This window comes from Vulpes vulpes, chromosome 2 (assembly GCF_048418805.1).
Source record: "Vulpes vulpes isolate BD-2025 chromosome 2, VulVul3, whole genome shotgun sequence".
Taxonomy (NCBI): domain Eukaryota; kingdom Metazoa; phylum Chordata; class Mammalia; order Carnivora; family Canidae; genus Vulpes; species Vulpes vulpes.
Genome location: NC_132781.1, coordinates 135,377,460 through 135,395,418, shown reverse-complemented (window position 1 = coordinate 135,395,418; position 17,959 = coordinate 135,377,460). Strand labels below are relative to the sequence as shown.

Sequence of the window (17,959 nt, the reverse complement as noted above, 5' to 3'; positions counted from 1 at the left end):
TTAGCCCTGCCTTGGGCTCTGCATTCAGCATGGAGTCAGCTTGAGATTCTCTCTCTCTCTGCCACTACACCCCCCCACACCCCTCTAGCTCTGTCTCTCTAATAAATAAATCTTAAAAAAAAAAAAAGACTGCCAGTCATTTGAAATCTACCATAATTTTAAAAACCAAACTTATAGGGCAGCCCGGGTGGCTCAGCAGTTTAGCACTGCCTTCGGCCCAGGGCATGATACTGGAGATCCGGGATCGAGTCTTGCATCAGGCTCCCTGCATGGAGCCTGCTTCTCCCTCTGCCTGTGTCTCTGCCTCTCTCTCTCTCTCATGAAAAAATAAATAAAATCTTTAAAAAAAAACTTATAAACATACTAAAAAAAATTAATGATGGTGATATTCAGGCCAATGAATTCCCCTTCAGAAAAAGTATCTAGCTTATTTTCTGAGTTCTCTTGGAAAGCTCAGTAAAAACAAAAATCTACATACATACTCTTTTCCTTTTTGTTACATATCATAGCACACTTTGCATACAAAACAAAAACAATTTAGAGGTCTTATTAGAGTCTTATTACCAACTGAAAAATAACAGTTGTTTCACTTGATGTTTTCTCCTTAGCTATTAAGTAAAATTACAGAAAAATATTTTATCATTGAATAAATTCCTGAGCAATACTCTCAGGGAGCTACTTTTGACTCAGAAGTAGTCCCTCTGCCTGTGTCTGATTCATTCTAGGTTCCCTTATAACTTCTCAAATTCTCTACTTACTATGCCTAAAAACTTTTAGTTACCGTTTCCATGGGTTTCTCATTTATTTTACATTTTATTCTCACTATTGTCAGGTATTTCTGTCTGCTTAAATTTCCCTGTTAAGAACTTTCATATTGTTTTTTTCTCAAAAATATGTATCTTTATTTTACACTTAAAAATGCTAAGAAATAAATACATTAATTTTCACAAGTTCTCAAACTTAAGACCTCTGGATAAGGACTAGTATGAACTTACCACTTCTGTGAATTCATTACTTCCCAAATCCAGTCTTTCCAGCTGGGTCAGTCTATTCATGGTTCTATGTACAAGGGATTAATGAAGAATTGAATATAGAAAAATATCAATTAAATGGAAGCTTTCAAGACTAATAGTGTTAAACATTCTCATGTAATATCTAACAGTCCACGTTGACAAAATAAATGTAATTTCTTAGAAAAGTATTCTAAATTTAATTTCTCAATAAAATAAGTTGAATTATTTTCTCATTTTGGATTCTCATCAGGTCTTCATCTCTATTCATAAGTAGTCACAGTAAATTTAAACACATAGACCAGAATATGTGTAACTGGGTTTTCATTGTTTTTAAAGAATAAATTTTCATATAATATAAATCAACTAATGAATTAGACTGGCAACTACATAATAATTATTACCATTTTTCAATATTGGTCATGTATTTGTAAAATTTCAAGATAGCTAATTCTGAAAATTAAGACTCAAAATTTTAAGAAAAGTAAATAAGGACATTTCTCACCACATTTTCAAATTAATTTCAATACAACTCAAAGTTTTATAAGAATCACAAATATAATGAGTTAGATAAAATTCACTTTTAACTTCCAACTTACTACCAATATTTCTCTGTAACTACAGCAACTTGGAAAATATACAAAAACTAATTTCATAATAAAATAACTAAATTGTGCTTTTATTTCTCCTTCAATATGGTATTTTAAAAACCTAATTGGGATGCCTGGGTGGTTCAGTGGTTGAGCGTCTGCCTTTGACTCAGGTTGTGATCCCGGGGGTCCCGGGATCGAGTCCCACATCAGGCTCCCTGCATGGAGCCTGGTTCTCCCTCTGCCTGTGTCTCTGTCTCTCTCTTTCTCTGTGTGTCTCTCATGAATAAATAAATAAAATCTTTAAAAAAACCTAATCAATAAAAACACATATTTATACTCTTACATAGCTACTTTTAGAGAAATGTAGTATTTGATAGATTGAGGTACTCTCAGCTACCCAAATAAGAACTTCGTGCTATAATCTTTTAGAATATGACAAAATGAAAGCAAAATACAGCTATTATCATATTTCCAATATATATTAATATGCTAATAACTTAAAAATTAACATCATTAAGAACCAACAGGCTCCTTAAATGATAACCCAAGAACACAGACATTTTATCTTTTCTGGAAACTTAACAAATTAGAAAAAGTAAAATAAAATTCACTTAAAAACATTTCTCTGTTTTTTGGGGGAAAAAACTAACAAACATAAGAACACACATAATTGGGGGCACCTGGGTGGCTCAATAGGTTAAGCACCTGTCATCAGCTAAGGTCATGATCCTGGAATCAAGCCCTGCATTAAGCTACCTGCTGGCAGGGAGTCTGCTTCTCCCTCTCCCTTTGCCCCACCACCGGGCTTGTGTGTTCTCTTCCAAATAATTAAATGTCAATCACACACATAACTGTAACGCCACTATTGTTACTGACCTACTATTAGGGGAAGCTAATTTTCCCTAACCCTTTCATTTTAAGTATTCCCATTATATCAACATTCCTTTAACTTATTTCACAACAACCATTTTTTTTTTCCAAAGCTGCTTTATTTCACTTAGACTTATTAAGCTCCTAATCTCAGGTACTATGAAGTACTATGATTTTTATTTCCCTTACTCTTATCTTTGTCCAGAAAATCTCTAAGTCAGTTGTAGTTTGCTTCATAACAAAGCAAAAGGTACTTCCAGGATCTTTCTGAAGAAAGATTAGATGCTATGGTATTAAACTACGTCTATAATACTGTATCAGGTAAACATCTGAGAAAAGTAGAGAGGTATATGAGGAAGAAAGGAAGGACTAAAAGAAGACATAATCTTAATTTTCTTAATTCAACACTCTTAAAATGACAAAAGAACATAGAAAATCCATAAGCAGCAGTTAAACATTGTATCAACAGGGTAAGGAATACAAAAGTATAAAAAAGAAGTGGTCCCTAGGAAAAATTCAATTATGAACGACATCTTTAATAAGCAAAGTTTTAAAACTGATCCAGGAAAAAGTGAGTGAAAGATCTATATAATAAAAAAAGAAATATGGTGGAAAAGCCTCAAAGTGTCTCCATCACAACTTGCGTTAGTTTACACTGGCAACCTTGGTCCTACTAAGAGACCTCAAAAGTCTAAGACAAAATTTCATGTTTTCACTTTCGAGTCTTTTAAGATCCAGCTTCTTACTTCAAGGAGAAACTAAAAACTATCTCTCAAATTTCTTCCTGTTTACCTCTAAAATTCTTTTGTATTAATGACGCCTTTTTATCATCTCCTCTTGTGTCACAGAGGAAAAATAGACATCTTTCGTGTGCTTAGTCCTGGCCCTCCGGTCCTCAGAGGTTATTAACTTTCACATAGCTACATATCTAAACTAGCTTTCCCACTGCTTTCATCTTTGATTACAATAAGGTTCACTAACATAACCTGGAAGCATATGACTTTCATAACATTTAAATACTGCCTCTTTGTAGTTTGTGAGGTCTCGAAAGTTTTAATCATGAGTCTTAAAAAGAAAGCTGTAAAGATAATATTTGAAAATCCATCAGAGCCCAATTTAAAGTTAAATAAGGACATAAAATAATGAGTTAAAATTATGGTTTCACATAAACCATATTAATTGTAGGCTGAGCTATTGTAAACAATTTACATCTTATTCAAATTTTTTACGAAGCTGTCACTGAACTAAGGAAGCATCAACACCAGTACCACATCTGTAAAGTATTTAAACCTTTTTGAACTTAATATGGATCATAATTCTCATTTTAATTTATACTCACAACCATCACTAAGAATTCCAATAATTTCTGCACTGAACAATCATCAGCTCATAGATAACGTCTTCTGGGAATCAGAACTAAGATATGCTCTTTGTCCTCAAAGACTTAAATTCATGGGGAAGATTACAAGTATATCTGTATATGCATATAAGTTGGGCAAGTAAAAACGGGAGTAAAATGTATTTAAAAAATAAGAATAACGTGGTAAATTTCATAAAAGATACAAATAAGATGCCACAGAAGTTGAGTAAACAGAACTAACTCCTGGGGAATTGGAGATATCTGCCTTAAAAGGTAACAATTAACTCTTTGACAAACCAATTACAACAGAAGTCAGCAAAGTTTTCTGTAAATGATCAGAAAATAAATAATTTAGGCTTTGCATACAGTCTTTGACCCAACTATGTGACTCGAACTCTACAGAGCAAAAGGAGCCATAGACAATATGTAAATGAATACATGTATTTCCAGTGAAACCTTATTTACAAAAATAAACAGTGGGCCAGAGTTAACAAGATGGTAGTTTGCCAATGCCTGCACTGTAAAAATGCAGCAATAAATTCTGGAAGTTTTAAGGTTTTTTTCCCAATAAATGGACATAGACCACAGTGCATTTTGAGTGTGTACATCTGTTTTAGTCTTACCTTATTTCGCTTGGACTGCCATCTTTTTTTGATGTTAGTTTACCGGTAGGGGGCCCCCCACCCCACTTCTAATTTACAACAAACTATAAAATCGGACAAATCATTTGAACTACCATTATCAGACTTCACATGAAGACCCTACAGATCTCACTAATGAATACTATAGCAGAGCCCTACTATATGAGTTGGGACCTCTATCTAGGACTCATGAGCTTTACAGACATATTTTGGTATCTGTCACAAAGGACCTAGTTCTGGAAAGCTATGTAATCCCTATCAAATACCAAATACAGATGTGAAAATTTTATATTCAACATCACTGATTAAAATATGATGACTACAAATGCCAGTCTTTTAAAATAATTTTCAATCATATTTTAGACATTACAAAGTTAACATTTCTCTAAGGACTTAAGAATTAAAAATTCTTAGGGTGCCTGGCTGGCTCGGTCAGTAGAGCATGTGACTCTTGATCTTGGGGATTATAAATTCAAGCCCCACATTGGGTGTAAAGATTACTCAAAAGTAAAACCTTCAAAAGAATTAGAAGTTCTGGAGGCAGTCATCTTGCTCTTGCTGCGTGCTGTTGTTGGTGGACCCTCCCTGCTTCAGATTTACCAACAGCATGAATCAAGAAAAGTTAGCCAAACTTCAGGCTCAGGTCCGGATAGGGGGCAAAGGTACAGCTCGCAGAAAGAAAAAGGTGGTACATAGAACAGCTACAGCTGATGACAAAAAACTTCAGAGTTCTCTAAAAAAACTGACTGTGAATAATATAGCTGGTATTGAAGAGGTGAACATGATTAAAGATGATGGGACAGTTATTCATTTCAACAATCCCAAAGTCCAAGCTTCCCTTTCTGCTAACACCTTTGCAATTACTGGTCATGCAGAAGCCAAACCAATCACAGAAATGCTTCCTGGAATATTAAGTCAGCTTGGGGCTGACAGCTTAACAAGTCTTAGGAAGTTAGCTGAACAGTTCCCTCGGCAAGTGTTGGATAGCAAAGCACCAAAACCAGAAGACATTGATGAAGAGGATGATGATGTTCCAGATCTTGTAGAAAATTTTGATGAGGCATCAAAGAATGAAGCTAACTAAAATTTTTTTTCTGGTGTTTGGAAGCTGGCATGGACTAGATTTAACAAATCAGCTATGTGGTTCCAAAGTCTTACAGACATGGAGAACATCAACTGTTACTAGTTCAGTAATATAAATATTTTGTATATATTAATAATGCTGTTTGTTCAGCATTTTTCGGTCATTTGATTTTGCATTTTGCACTTCCTCCCAGGATCTATTCTTTTGGTCAAAATACGAAGTATTGGTGCAGTTTGAGGGTGTTTTGGTGTTTGATTCTCAGTTTTCTGGTTTTTTTGTTTGGGCATTTTTGGTGTGTGTATGTCTGTGTATGCGTGTGGGTATGTATGTATAGAGTGGAGAGCAAATTGGAAAACGGTTCTATTTATCGTCCTTCCTCCCCCAGTAGAAAATAAAACAAATCTTTACAATCGTTACTTTTATTTTTTTTTTCTAATCACAGAATTAATGAAAAGTGACTGTCTTCGATTTCATATCTGAGGAGATTTTGCCCTTGGAAGTTTGGTTTTAATTTGCTTTGTTAACATATTTTTCATACATTTCTCTAGGTTTAAAGTGTCTTGAGGTATTTTACCACCAGCTCCATGTTGGCATAGTGGGTAGCATATATTTGGTGCATCTGCCTTAGATTCACTTACCTAGTTAGACCCAGATTTTCTTCTAGCTTTCTTCCTAAATGCCTTTTTCCCTTTCCTTTTGGGCTCCCAGTGGCCTGGTCAGCCTTTGGTAATGCTCTTCCTCATCTTCTACTAGCCTGAGAAGGATGTTCTCCATATAGAGTTAAGTGAGTGCCTAATCCCTCTTTTGGTAAGACCTTTTCCCCCTCATCTTGAGGAACAACAGCTCCATCTTCAACTTTTTATTTCCCCCTTGATTTTATAGTTTAGTAGATTTCAAACAGGTATAGCTAGCATGTGCTTGCTAAATAATTTTATGCCAGCCTTATCCTGTATACTAGCTGTTCTTAATAACAGGTGCAAAATGCCTGTTTTCAGCAAGGTTAAAATTAGGAATGTCCTTTTGAATCAGAAAAAGATAGGCCATAGACTCATTCCCCAACACAAATGGTCATTCCATGAAATGGTACTGGCCCCAGGAGGATTTCTTCAACCACTCTCCTACTCTTGGTCTTGAACCTACCTCTGGATTAGATCTTACTGTTGTAGTTGCTCACAGCATCCTCCTGCATGCTTAGAGTAATGCTTTTGGGGGAACACTGGTAAAATACAGTATTTATTTTTTTCACCTCCTTTCAGAGGACTTGGAAGTAAGTTGCATTCATTAATTCAAGTTTCCCTCTTGCTGTCTGATGATAAAAGCTTGCATTTTGCTATATCAGCATTTGTCATAGCCAATATTTAAGGACAAGAGTTAGAAAATCTATCATTTCCTGGCTCACCCGCAGACTATGGCTTAACCTTGCAGCATATCAACTTATGTTTCAAGCTAGATATCTTTATTTGATATCTAAAGTGCAAGACCAACAACATATCAAGAGATCTACAGGCAAGAAGGCAAAGCTCTTGTATTTTTTTTCATCTAGACACTTCAATTTATTTTATAAATTTGTTCATTTTTCCTGTTCTGTTTTATATAATACATGGACTTAACTACAAAATAACGTAACAGTAATAAAATAACAAAAGAGGATTGTAAGAAAAAAAAAAGAATTAGAAGTTCTTACTTTAGAAAGGATAGCACCTTTACTTACTTTGGCAACATTTTCAACTGGTTTTCTCTAAGTTCTAATATCTGGAGTTTAGTTAATCTGCAAAATAAAATAACAAATCAAGCATCTATGACAGAGACAATGAATTTAATTACCAAAGTGATGTCTAGCTCTAAAGTTTAAAAGCAACGAATAATTATTTTGTAATCACAAAGACAAGACTATTTCTGCTCCTCAGAGAAAAATTAAACACTTCTAAACACATTTAAAGCACAAATTGATTGCCCCTGAATATCAATCTTACAGCATTTCATGCAAAAAATCCCTCCCCAAAATACTAGCCATCAGTATATTAGAAAATAATTCAACTTCAGAGTCTAGCTCCGAGAGAAAAAAAGAACAAGAGAACCTAAAGGGACATTAAAAGGGAGAAATCCCCTGGCTCTTCAGTGACGTACATATCAATAAAATTAGAGGGAAAATAAGAAGATTAGTTGGTCTAGAGGTGCTAACTAATGCCACAATGTCAATTATATTCCAACACATAAATGTATCAAATCAACACGCTGTATACCTTAAACTTACACAATTTTTTTACGTGTCAAATATATTTCAATAAAAAAGTGGTCCAAATGTCAGATATAGAAAAGGAATCTAACAAGTATACTAACTTTTTATATATTCATTATAATGTATATGCATATTACACATATACACCTACATATGCATGTATATAAATATATGAAGCATGATAATGTGGCCCCCACAGGATAGTCATTGGGCTACAATACCCAGAATTCTTTTTTTCTTAATCGAAATGTAATTGACATATAACATTATTAGTTTCAGGTATTCAACAAAATGTACATATATATATATTGTGAAATGATCACCACATTAAGTGTAGTTAACATCCATCACCACAGTTAAAAAAATTCTTTTTTATATGAGAACTTTTAGAATCTGCTAACAGCTTCCAAATACGCAATACAGTATTGTTAACCATAATTACCACACTGTACATTACATCCCCATTATTTATTTATAATTGAAAATTTGTACTTTTTGACCACCTTTACCCATATTGTCCAACCTCTCACCCTTGCAACACCAATCTGTTCTCTATATCTTTTAGATTCCACATGTGAGATCATACAGATTTATCTTCATTTAGAAACAAAAAGATGACTAAAATTAACATGTCAACAAATAGCACTTTCTACTAATTAGTTTTAAAACAGTAATAATTTGCTATCTATTAGTCATTCATTCACTAATTCATTTTTTCATTAAAAAAAAATACTCAGAGACTATAATGACAATAACTACTCTGTTCAGATATTGGTAGGAGTGTGCCAATGGGGTGGTCCCCGAAACACATTTTCTTTTCTCCAGAATTTTCATTCTAGTAGAGGGGACAGATAAATAAAAAATTAGATCATTTTCAAATGTGGTAAACACTAAGAATAAAGCATTCTGTGTATCCAATATATAGAAATTACCCACATTTAAACTATTTTGCATACTTTAAAAATCAATTCAAGTCTTAAATTACCTTTTTCTTCTAAATATTCACTGCTTATTATATACTTGGGAAAAGAAATTCAAAGACAAAGTAACAACTTCTGAAAAAACTATAAACACCACAGTGCTTGGAAGTAATTACAAAAGAAGAGCCTATGAAAGTGTAATTAATAGTATTACAGCGACTTGTAGTTTTGTAAACTTTGTAAGAGTTAACAAGAAAAGGCTTTAGAAGAAACTGTAATTTACCTGCCAAAATTAGCTGGCAAGAATTCAAGGAAAGCATCATTTAGATATAACTGGGTTAGGTTTAACAGCTGAGAAAATCCATCAGGAAGCCTATATAAAATACATCAGAATTTAAGTTAAATTAATACACAGAATTTCAGTCTCATAGAATCTAAGAATATGTCTACCCAACACATGTTCTTAACAGGCAACCTTTTTACTTTAATGAGGGATCCTCAAGTTGAGATTTCCTTTTTGTAAGAATTTACCTGTTTCAATGTTTATGATGACTTCTCTTTGTAAATAGGAAATGAGACAGCATTTGTCTCAAGAAGATAAAATGTCCACAGAAAGGTCAAATATGAATGAAGCACAATGCACAGAAATGTACTTAGGACATAACTATGACATCAGTAGGCACTCTTGAAATTCGCCTTATCTAACGTCAGTCCAAAGGAGTAGATAAGGAATTCTCAACTTTGACAGTACTGACTTTTGGGGCTGGATAATTCTTTGTAGTGAGGAGGCTGTCTTCTGCACTGTAGTGTTTAGCAGCAACCCTGGCCTTTGTCCACTAGAAGCCAGGAGCACCACCTACCATCATCGCAGGTTTTAAAAACCAAAACCATCTTCAGAATTTGCCAGATGACTCCTGGGTGCAAAATTATTCCTATTTGAGAACCACTAGTTTAGATTATTTTCAATTTCCATATTTGCCTCTTAAATAACCAAATAAAGATTGCATAATTTTATAATAAAGAAAAGAAAAGAAATAACACAAAAAGCTACATGACATTTTAAGGCCATCTGAGAACCTATATGTACTATCAGCTTTATCTTTGTTTCCTCTGGTTAACAAAAGAAATTCTAGATCTAGGACTGGATGCTAAGTATTTTTAGCTAAAAATAAACATCTTCAGTACATGTTTTTCCTGGATTTTAACAAGCACCAAGTTCTCTTGCAGTGAGACATCTCAGTCTTTGACTCATCTTGTTTCTCCTCTAAGTCACATTCCTTCATCTACCACAGCAAATGAAGCATCACTGTTTGAAAATACTCTATAAATACAGTAGTGTAATATGTGAAAGCTAGTTTCAGTTTTTGACTTAGCTATACTAAGCCATGCTCTACTCATCTTTTGTTTTACCATCCCATTTTTGTAAAACTGAACAGTTTTGGTGTTAGGAAAGCGTTCTATTTATAGCCATTACCACCATAAAAGAATATTGATGACTTCTGGTGTATGGTGCAACCAATCACATGTTTTTTCTTTTTCTGTTGTTCTTCTCTCTCTGATCTTTCGGTTTCTTTTAGTATTTTTGAAAGTTTTAGGGTGCTACAGAGCTGATTTGTGAGCGAAGGTATTCTTACATTGTGCAAGTATCACTAAGGGAGGAGACCTGGGTTCTGGCCTCATTCCTTACACAAACTATCTGTGAGACCTGGAGCAAAATACTAACACTATCTGTATGGATGCCTAAGTTGCCTTTGTAAAATATGGAGTTAGAAATAGGATTTAAAGGATTTCATTTTAATCTAAAACTGAAATTTTGTATAGATTTATGGTTGTTAATCAATTACTCATTAAAAATATAAAAGTGATGTTTCACTCCTATTTCACAGCTATTTTATTCACAAGAGCAACTTGTAATTCAACTGAAAACTTACTTGGAAATAGGGTTTACACTGGCCTCCACAACTGTCAAAACTTTACAATTTTTTATATTTTCTGGAAATTCCTGTATTCCTAGAAAGAGAACAGATAATAATCAAATTAAAAGGATCTGCTACAGGGACACCTGGGTGGCTCAGTGGTTGAGCATCTATCTGCCTTTGGCTCAGGGCGTGATCTCGGGTCCTGGGATCGAGTCCCGCATCGGGCTCCCGGAAGCGGGAGTCTGCTTCTCCCCCTGCCTGTGTGTCTGCCTCTCTCTCTGTGTCTCTAATGAATAAATAAAATCTTAAAAAAAAAAAAAAAAAAGGATCTGTTACAAAGGATAAAATAATAATATATTAATTCCTATTTACCTTGCAGATTCAAAATTTATCAACTAGGATCTAGACAAACTGATATCTGCCAAACAGAACTACTCTACGATTTCTCTTTTCTCTTTTGTTCATATGCCTCTTTATAATTGCCAGTTATTAGTTTTACCTCCCTTTGCTTCTCTTACGTCTTCTGAAAACCAATGCCTTCTCTATTTGATGATGTTAAGGATACAAAATACAGAACACTGAGGAGTCTTTCTGTTTTTCTGACAGAAAAAGACACATTACTTTTTAAGTGCTGGGCTCTAGATTAAGGTGGTCCCCAACATATATATAAAAGACAAAGCTGAAAACAAAGCTGAAGATAGAAGTAGTAGAAAATCTACATTTGCTATATGACTAGATATGCCTGGTGGCAGTCACTGACCAATACTTCTGTAAAATACCATACACGGGGTGGAACAAGCCAAATTACAGTAAACTTTCTAAGCACTTACTCTTACTTCCTTGAAATATCTCAGGAAAAATATAGTAAAAATAATTTGCAAACAATAACCCAAGACAAACTTCAAGTAGCAATGTTCTACTCCAGACTAAAAGAACACTAATAGTTTTGAAATATTACAAAAATTCTGTTTATAAGACTCATTCCTGTACTAATACTATATGAATATTCAAATAGTTGACATTAAAGGATCATTTAAACTTCTTTAAACATCATTACTGTATCATTCTACCTAAGTTTACCACAGTGCCAAGCACAGAATTTCAAGTGATCAAAAATTAATGATGCAAAACATCAACTGGCAAATACTACAGTAATAAATGTTCAGTTAAAATTCATCACACACACAAAAAACCTCATCAGTAGATACTAATATTTGTGGGTAAAATGATTATGAAAAAAACAGAATACTAATAAACTCTCAAAGTTTCTCCCAAAAAGATACTTTTTAATTATAAAAGGAAAACAGCAATTATAGTAAAGAAATCTCACAGGCATCACCTTAAAATGCTTCAAAGCTGGCAACACCAGTTAGCATTATCCTGTGGAACCAAATCTAAGAGGCACTGGGGAGGGATAGGTATCGTTACTGTCATGTTAATCACAAGCAAACATCAAACAAATCCAAACTTAAGGAAATTCTATATAACTGGCCAATAAACTTTAAAACTATCAAGGTCAAAAAAGACAAAGGAGGATGGAGGAACTACCCAGGTGAGAGGAGACTCAAGAGTAGGATTGGTAGACTGTATCAATGTCACTATCTTTCTTGTTTTAGAATATCACAAAATTATACCACTGAGGGGAAACTAGGTAACAAGTACACAGGACCAATCTGCAATTTTGGTGCAATTGCATGTGAATTTACAATTTTCTCAATAAAAAATTTCAATTAAAGAAACCTAGACTCAATGATTCCTTAAGGGAAGGCTCTATCATTGTGGTTATTACAAATTCAATTTCTCTAACAGTCAAGATAATTCATTTTTTCTATTTCAATTTAGGAACTTTTATATTGCCTAGAATTTATAGAGTTCATGTAAATCTTCAAATAAGCAAATATAAACAATGACAGATATCAAATGATATTAAGGAATTACTGTTAACTGTCTTTTTTCAAGTATGAAACAGAGTGGTTTCCATCTTGAAATACTTATGTATGAACAAGGTTGTTCATGACTTGCTTTAAAACAATCAGAGGTGAAGGGGTACTTGACTGGCTCCATCAGTTAAGCGTCCGACTTTTGGTTTCAGTTCAGGGCATGATCTCAGGGTTGTGAGATCGAGCCCCACGTGGGGCTCCACACTCAGCACAGAGTCTGCTTGAGATTCCCTTTCCCCTTTCACCTCTGCCTCTCCTCACCCTGTTTGTTCTCTCTCTCTCTCTAAAATAAGTAAGTAAGTAAGTAAGTAAGTAAGTAAATAAATAAATAAATAAATAAATAAAATCTTAAAAACAACTATCAGAGATGGCCAAGTAGGAGGTTTAGATGAAGGTATTCAATACACTGATACATGCTTAAGTTGGCTAATAGGTACACCGGGTTTATTAAATTCTACTTTTGCAAATACTTGAAATATTCCACTATAAAAGATTACTACTGGGGGCACCTGGGTGGCTCAGTGGTTGAGCATCTGCCTTCAGCTCAGAGCATGATCCCAGATGATGCTGGCGTCCTGGGATCAAGTCCCACATCGGGTTCCCTGTGAAGAGCCTGCTTCTTCCTCTGCCTATGTCTCTGCCTCTCTCTGCGTGTTTCTTATGAATAAATAAATGAATCTTTATTTATTTTGTATAGATGTATTTGTTTGTTTATTTATTTATTTATGATAGTCACAGAGAGAGAAAAAGAGAGGCAGAGACACAGGCAGAGGGAGAAGCAGGCTCCATGCCGGGAGCCCGATGTGGGACTCGATCTTGGGTCTTCAGGATTGCACCCTGGGCCAAAGGCAGGCGCCAAACTGCTGAGCCACCCAGGGATGCCCATGGATAAATAAATGAATCTTTTAACAAAAGATTACTACTGTTCAGTTACTAGAAACAGACTCAGAGACAAAGAAAAGGACTTCAAAACAGTTACTGTACTTAAAGGGAAAAAAAAGTGACCAAAATGGTGGAAAGGAAAAGGTTAAATTTAAGACATTAATGAAACCTCACAAAGTATAGTTCCAAATAAAAAAATCCAGGACAGGAGTAAAAGAAGATTGGGGTGACTGGGTGGCTCAGTGGGTTAAGTGTCCAACTTCGGCTCAGATCATGATGTCAGGGTCCTGAGATTGAGCCCCACATGGGGCTCCATGCTCAGTGGGGAGTCTGCTTGTCCCTCCTCCTCTGCCCCTCCCCAACACTTGTGTGCTCATGCATTCTCTCAAATAAATAAAATCTTTAAAAAAAAAAAAAAGAAAGAAAGAAAGAAAGAAAAGAGGAGGAAAAGAACAAGATTAGACACTACAGAGGAAAATTTCAGTGGGCCAGAAGACAGGAAACAGAAATTAGCCAATCTGAAACATAGGGAAAAAGTAGAAAAAAAAATATCAACATAACTGAGAATACATGGGACAATGTCCAGCAGGCTAACATATATCTATCTACCTCTTTAGAAGTTTGTTTACCAGCCCACCACTAAGAGTACATGCTCTTGGAGGGCAGAACCTTTGCCTCTCTTTTTCACGAGTTTAATAGGACATAGCACAGCCTTATCAATGTCAATAGACACTTGGCAACACCAATTTTTCACACCATAATACCTATGTACACATATTCTTGTCAACAAGAATCTGTGGCAGAGCAACTCCTGTCACCCCAACACAGGATCCCCAACATTGTGATTTAAATAGTTTTTATCCAGTTTTGTTATCAAAGCTTATTTTATTTTTAAAAAGATTTTATTTATTTATTCATGAGATACAGAGAGAGAGAGAGAGGCAGAGACACAGGCAGAGGGAGAAGCAGGCTCCACGCAGGGAGCCCAACATGGGACTTGAAACCAGGACCCTGGGGTCACACCCTGGGCCAAAAGCAGGTGCTAAACCGCTGACCACCCAGGGATCCCCACTCAAAGTTTAATACTTACAGATGGAGTTGTGTACTTTCTCCCCTTACTCTAACAGAATAGTTTTTATAAATTAGTATTATCCCAATTCTATGAAGGTTTATTCAAACTTGCTCTTTTTTTTTTGTAGGCCTGCTGGTTTTTCTGATTTAATATTATGCTCATTGGACTTCTCAAGTTTTCTGCTTCTTGATTTTGGAAATTTATTTTTCATTTCATTTATGTTTTAAAATTTAGTGCCTTTATTGTATTTATTTATTTTCTTTTGAGTGAAAAGTCACTTTTTAAATAAAATGATGGTAACAGGAATGTGAGAGATGTTTCTTTTGGAGGGAATGAGGGACAGAAGAATTTTCTTAATGGTAAAATAAAAGCTTAACAACTTTGTCAGAAGTCACAAAATTGGAACTACTGATCTACAAATCTTTTTACCTAGAAATTTAACACTTCAATTACACATTTTAGGGTATGTATACAATGAATTACTTAAAAGTACCTGTGTTTCTTCTATTACTACTCAAAGATTTTGTTTAGGTTGATTTGATTTTCTATCCTAAGTACATGTAACTATTTAGTATATTGGTACCTTTGTACAGAAAACATTTGCTAAATTTGACTTACTACCAATAACATCCACTTTTTTCTACAGTAATTTTGTTCCTTCTTTTCTCTCACTGATTTATATACAAAATATTTAAGGTTACTGAGTCATGTTCTTTAGGAGTTAAATTCTTATCAGTCCTTTAACAAATAATTCATCTCATTGATTTATATACAAAATATTTAAGGTTACTGAGTCATGTTCTTTAGGAGTTAAATTCTTATCAGTCCTTTAACAAATAATTCATCTCATAGTGGAAAGTAATGCTTTTATCTTCCACAAATACAATTAATTAACAAACAATTAAGAATTAACAAATAATTCTATAGGATACATTAAAGTAACTTTTATACATTAAAACAGTACCCCTTTGCTAAACTAACTTATTATTTCAAAAACTTTGTATGGGGATGGCAGCAGGGGTCCTGGGGCAGATGTGGTACTCAGGGGCCAGAAGTGGGAGACATGGAGGAAAAGGGGCAAAAAAAGGCAGTGAGTTTGGATTATTATGAAAAAATATTTGCTTTAAAAAAAAAACACTCTATAAACATATATTTCATTTCTCTATGTAAACACCAAGGAATGGAATTAGTGAATTAGTTATATGCCTACTGATATGGTGAATTACATGGATTAATTTTCAAATATTGAAGAAGCTTGGAATATCTGGAATGGGTCCCACTTGGTTGAGGGGTATTATTATTTTTTTTAATGCTAAGAGAACATGATTTAGCATATCACTTTATTTTTTAAAATATATTTTTTAAAGATTTTATTTATTTATTCATGAGAGACAGAGAGACACAGAGAGAGAGAGAGAGAGGCAGAGACACAGGCAGAGGGAGAAGCAGGCTCCATGCCGGGAGCCCAATGTGGGACTTGATCTGGATCACGCCCTGGGCTGAAGGCCATGCTAAACCGCTGAGCCACCCAGGCTGCCCGAAGGGTATTATTCTTATCAAACACTTCTTTTAAAATAAAACATTCCACATTATCAGGAAGGATAAGAGAAAGGCATTCCATGGTTTTCATTAGCACCCCACTTCATTTTAAAACAGCTAAATATCTCATTCCTTTTACCTTTTTTTAAGTCTTTAGGGTATCATAAAATCATCTACATAAAAGATATATCCAAGAGCTATAATGTTTTTTTGTACGTGATAAAGTCTAGATATCTAAGGAGAAAAAAAACAATGAGTATGGTATGTTCTACTGATCTAAACTTTAAATGGAGAAAATAATTGTAAGAGTCCTATATTAGATTGCTATAATTTTACTATTTAGTGGAAAGTAATGCTTTTATCTTCCACAAATACAAACATATACCTTATTTAGTCTATTCCACAGCATGAGGTTTAAAAAAGTAGCCATTTCAATATCTGTGAAATAAGTAATTCTAAATCATCTCCAAATTTCAGATACATGGTAATAATTTTTCCTCAAGCAACTGATTTTGAAATATTCACAGGTTTTCTGCTTTTATAAATTGTTAGCATTGTATTTATTATGACTTTAATTCCTACAGGTTCTAAACCTGTATCTCTGGTTCCCTGCCCTCCCCTTAACTCCAAGTAAGAATTTTCAAATACCCTTGAGGTATTGCTTAGGTATCTCAAACAAAACATGGCCCAAATTGAAATTACCTATACTCTGTATTATTCAGCAAATATGTATTATCTACACACAGTGTAAGACACTACTATAGACTTAAATACTGAAGACATGGTTCCTTTTCTTGAAAAGCTAAGAAAAATATTATCATCCTACTGGTTTCTTTCTTTCCTTGGTAATATTTCTTCTCAGGATCTTCTATACCTTTCTCCTCTTTTTCCAGGTTTCTTAATTTTGGGTTGCCACTAGGGCTCATTCTTTAGGTCTCTTTTTTCACACTCATGCCCTTGGTGACTGAATCTAACCTCTGGCTTTATGCTGACAACTCCCACATATGTATAGCTACCACATTCCTCACTTGATTGAAAATTCCAGACCACCCTCCCCACCCTGTGAATAACCAGGTATCTTATTTCAAATATAACATGTCCAAAAATCATCTGATTTTTTTCCACCAAAAATTACAACTCAACAGATGAACCCACCCCGTCTCAGTTGTCAGCAACTCTATCCTTTCACTTGCATAGACCAATGCTACTGAGGTCATCTTTATCTCTTATCTCATGTCCTATATTCAGTCCATCTTAAAATCTTATCGATTCAACCTTCAAGTACCTCTAGAGTCTGTCCACATCTCACTGCTTCTATCACTATCACCAGAGATGACTGAAATAGCATTTCAACTGGTTACTTTTCACCTTTATACCCACAATGTTTCTACACATAACCAGTGTAAGTCTTTAAAATATAAATCTGATCATGCACTGATCGATCAGCTCAAAGCTTTCCAAATGATTCCATATCACTGAGAGTAAATGTGAAAGAACATACTAATGCCTACAAGGATCTATCTCTCTGACCTCTACTCCTCTCACTCTCCCATATTACTTACTATGTTTTAGTTACCCTGGCCTTCTGTTTCCCACACATACTATGAACGATTGCAATTTCCAAACTTTACACTATTATTCCCTCTTTCTGGTACGTTCTTAACTCAGATATCTACACAGCTAACTTCTCAAGTCCTTGCTCATGTCACTTTCTCAATAAGACAAGACCTACTCTCAAATGCTTGTATTAGCCAGTCTTCAAAGATGGCTCATTTTATCCTTAAAGTATGCAAAACCTGAATTTTATGAGTTACTTTTTAATTCTCTAACAATTCGAAGTATCTTTTCCCTTTTTCATTCTCACTTGAATTTAATAGTGTTCCTTCTTTG

General features: G+C 34.5%; 1 protein-coding gene and 1 pseudogene across 21 annotated transcripts in view; one reads left to right on the top strand and one right to left on the bottom strand.

Moving 5' to 3' along the window:
* The window catches only part of ERBIN (erbb2 interacting protein), a 220,639-nt gene that overhangs the window by 52,486 nt on the left and 150,194 nt on the right, over nt 1–17,959 (bottom strand). For all 21 annotated transcript variants that reach the window (XM_072750030.1, XM_072750035.1, XM_072750031.1 and 18 more), the window contains 4 exons: nt 10,649–10,727; nt 9,001–9,090; nt 7,270–7,326; nt 996–1,059 (listed from right to left, as the gene is read on the bottom strand). In XM_072750030.1, the coding sequence (XP_072606131.1) occupies nt 996–1,059; nt 7,270–7,326; nt 9,001–9,090; nt 10,649–10,727 (290 nt within the window). The remainder of the gene's footprint in view (nt 1–995; nt 1,060–7,269; nt 7,327–9,000; nt 9,091–10,648; nt 10,728–17,959) is intronic.
* LOC112935755 (transcription factor BTF3 homolog 4 pseudogene) lies at nt 3,970–5,795 on the top strand (annotated as a pseudogene).